The sequence below is a fragment of the Triticum dicoccoides genome, chromosome 1A, assembly GCF_002162155.2.
Source record: "Triticum dicoccoides isolate Atlit2015 ecotype Zavitan chromosome 1A, WEW_v2.0, whole genome shotgun sequence".
In the NCBI taxonomy this organism is placed as follows: domain Eukaryota; kingdom Viridiplantae; phylum Streptophyta; class Magnoliopsida; order Poales; family Poaceae; genus Triticum; species Triticum dicoccoides.
In genome coordinates, this window is record NC_041380.1 from 60,369,282 (window position 1) to 60,370,858 (window position 1,577).

Sequence of the window (1,577 nt, forward strand, 5' to 3'; positions counted from 1 at the left end):
CAGTCTGTTAAAACTACCTACGTTCTCAGGATTTCATCAGTCTCTCATTTTTTCCACTACAGAGACACATACAGATTTTGATAACCTTGCATACACCCATCACACAATTAAAACAAGCATTGCAGGGAACTGAACAAATGCAGACCATGATGAAGTCCTTGCGCTGCTTGATCCGCTTCTTCTCCTTCCTCCCCTGCACGCTGCCCTTATTCGGCTGGCTCGAAGGGATAGGCTCCCCCGGCGTGCACCTCACCCAGTAGTGCGGACCTGCCAACCAATAACAGCAGCATCAGCAGTATTAACCAGACTGAAACTGCAAGCGCGGCACAGGCAGTTCGAATGAATCGCATAAATCGGCACAGCAGCGACGCACAATTAAACTGATGATGATCCAAAACGAATTGTGCAGATCGTCGCTATCTTTAGACTACTAAGGAACGCGGAACGGCAGAGATCACCCGTACCTTTGGGTCGCAGGCTGGCCCTCTTGCGCCGGGACACGAACCCCGGGCGCCGCTTGGGGAACCTGGTCTCCGTGAGCCCTCTGAAGAGGCTGGCCCCCATTTCCGGCACCCGCGCGACGGCGGTGGCGGTGGCGGCCGCGGCGGAGAACGGCCGGAACCCGATCGGATCCAGGAGCCGGAGAGGGCGGGAAGGGAGCGGAGGAGGACCTGGTGCGCGCCGGGAAAGAGGCGCCGCCGGCGAGTAGAGCGGCGGGAGGGCTCGCCGGAGGGCTCGGAGGAACGCCATCGTGGAGAAGGTTCTAGAAGGTTGCTGCGGGGCGTCGGGCTAGGGTTTTAGCTGAGGGGGAAGGCGAGCTGCGCCGGCGTGCGCTGTCCAGCGCTGAGAGAGCCCAGCTGGTGTAGCATAGTTGAAGGCGCCCTTCGGGAATTACGTAATTAGGAGGAGATTGTCTAAAAGTAAAAGGCGTAATCAGAGGGGGTCTACGTAGTATTCAACGGAAAGACAACATGGCACAAAACGACCAGCAAAAAAAAAAAATACGCCAAAAACCATATCGGCCGTATTTCTGTCGATTGTAAGCCACCCGCCGGAGATTTAAAAAGGTAAGAAAAAGGGAGACCGCAATCGCTCTCATCGTGCCAATCTTTTAAAGAGAACCTATTCACTCAAGGTGCCCCTCACAGTCTTGATGGATTATCATTGGTTCGGAGGGTTGGAGAAATCGGGCCAGCCATAGAACAACTCGAAATAGAAGGTCAATCGAGCTGAACAGTGCAACGGGCACATCTAAACTAAACAATATGCAGGCTCCAGACAGCAAAGCACCAAAGTCACTGATTAAGGATACCCCTTGCAAAAGTCCCTCTTACATTCTCTGCTGGGAACAAGTGACGTACTGCGTGCATGCCAATTGTCGTAACCTCGAAGCTTTTCCTTTTTTCATAGATTTATATTTTTAAAAAATTATCTCTTGAACTGTGTGTCCAAATCACGAGCCGTTGAATTTCGCGCATCGAGACTTTAAATCTAGATCCCATGGTAATAGGTTTCGATGAAGTTTTGGAAACACAACCGCACTTTTCGCTTTTCAGAAAGTGTATCTGTGCATCTCA

At 51.9% G+C, this 1,577-nt stretch overlaps 1 protein-coding gene across 1 annotated transcript in view; it reads right to left on the reverse strand.

Annotated features, from left to right (window-relative positions):
- LOC119362995 overlaps positions 1–854 on the reverse strand; it is a 1,950-nt gene extending 1,096 nt beyond the window's left edge. The window contains exons 1-2 of the mRNA XM_037628290.1: positions 465–854; positions 146–267 (exon numbers count right to left, since the gene is read on the reverse strand). Coding sequence (XP_037484187.1) covers positions 146–267; positions 465–750 — 408 coding nt within the window. The 5' untranslated portion in view covers positions 751–854. The remainder of the gene's footprint in view (positions 1–145; positions 268–464) is intronic.
- Positions 855–1,577: the final 723 nt, after the last annotated feature.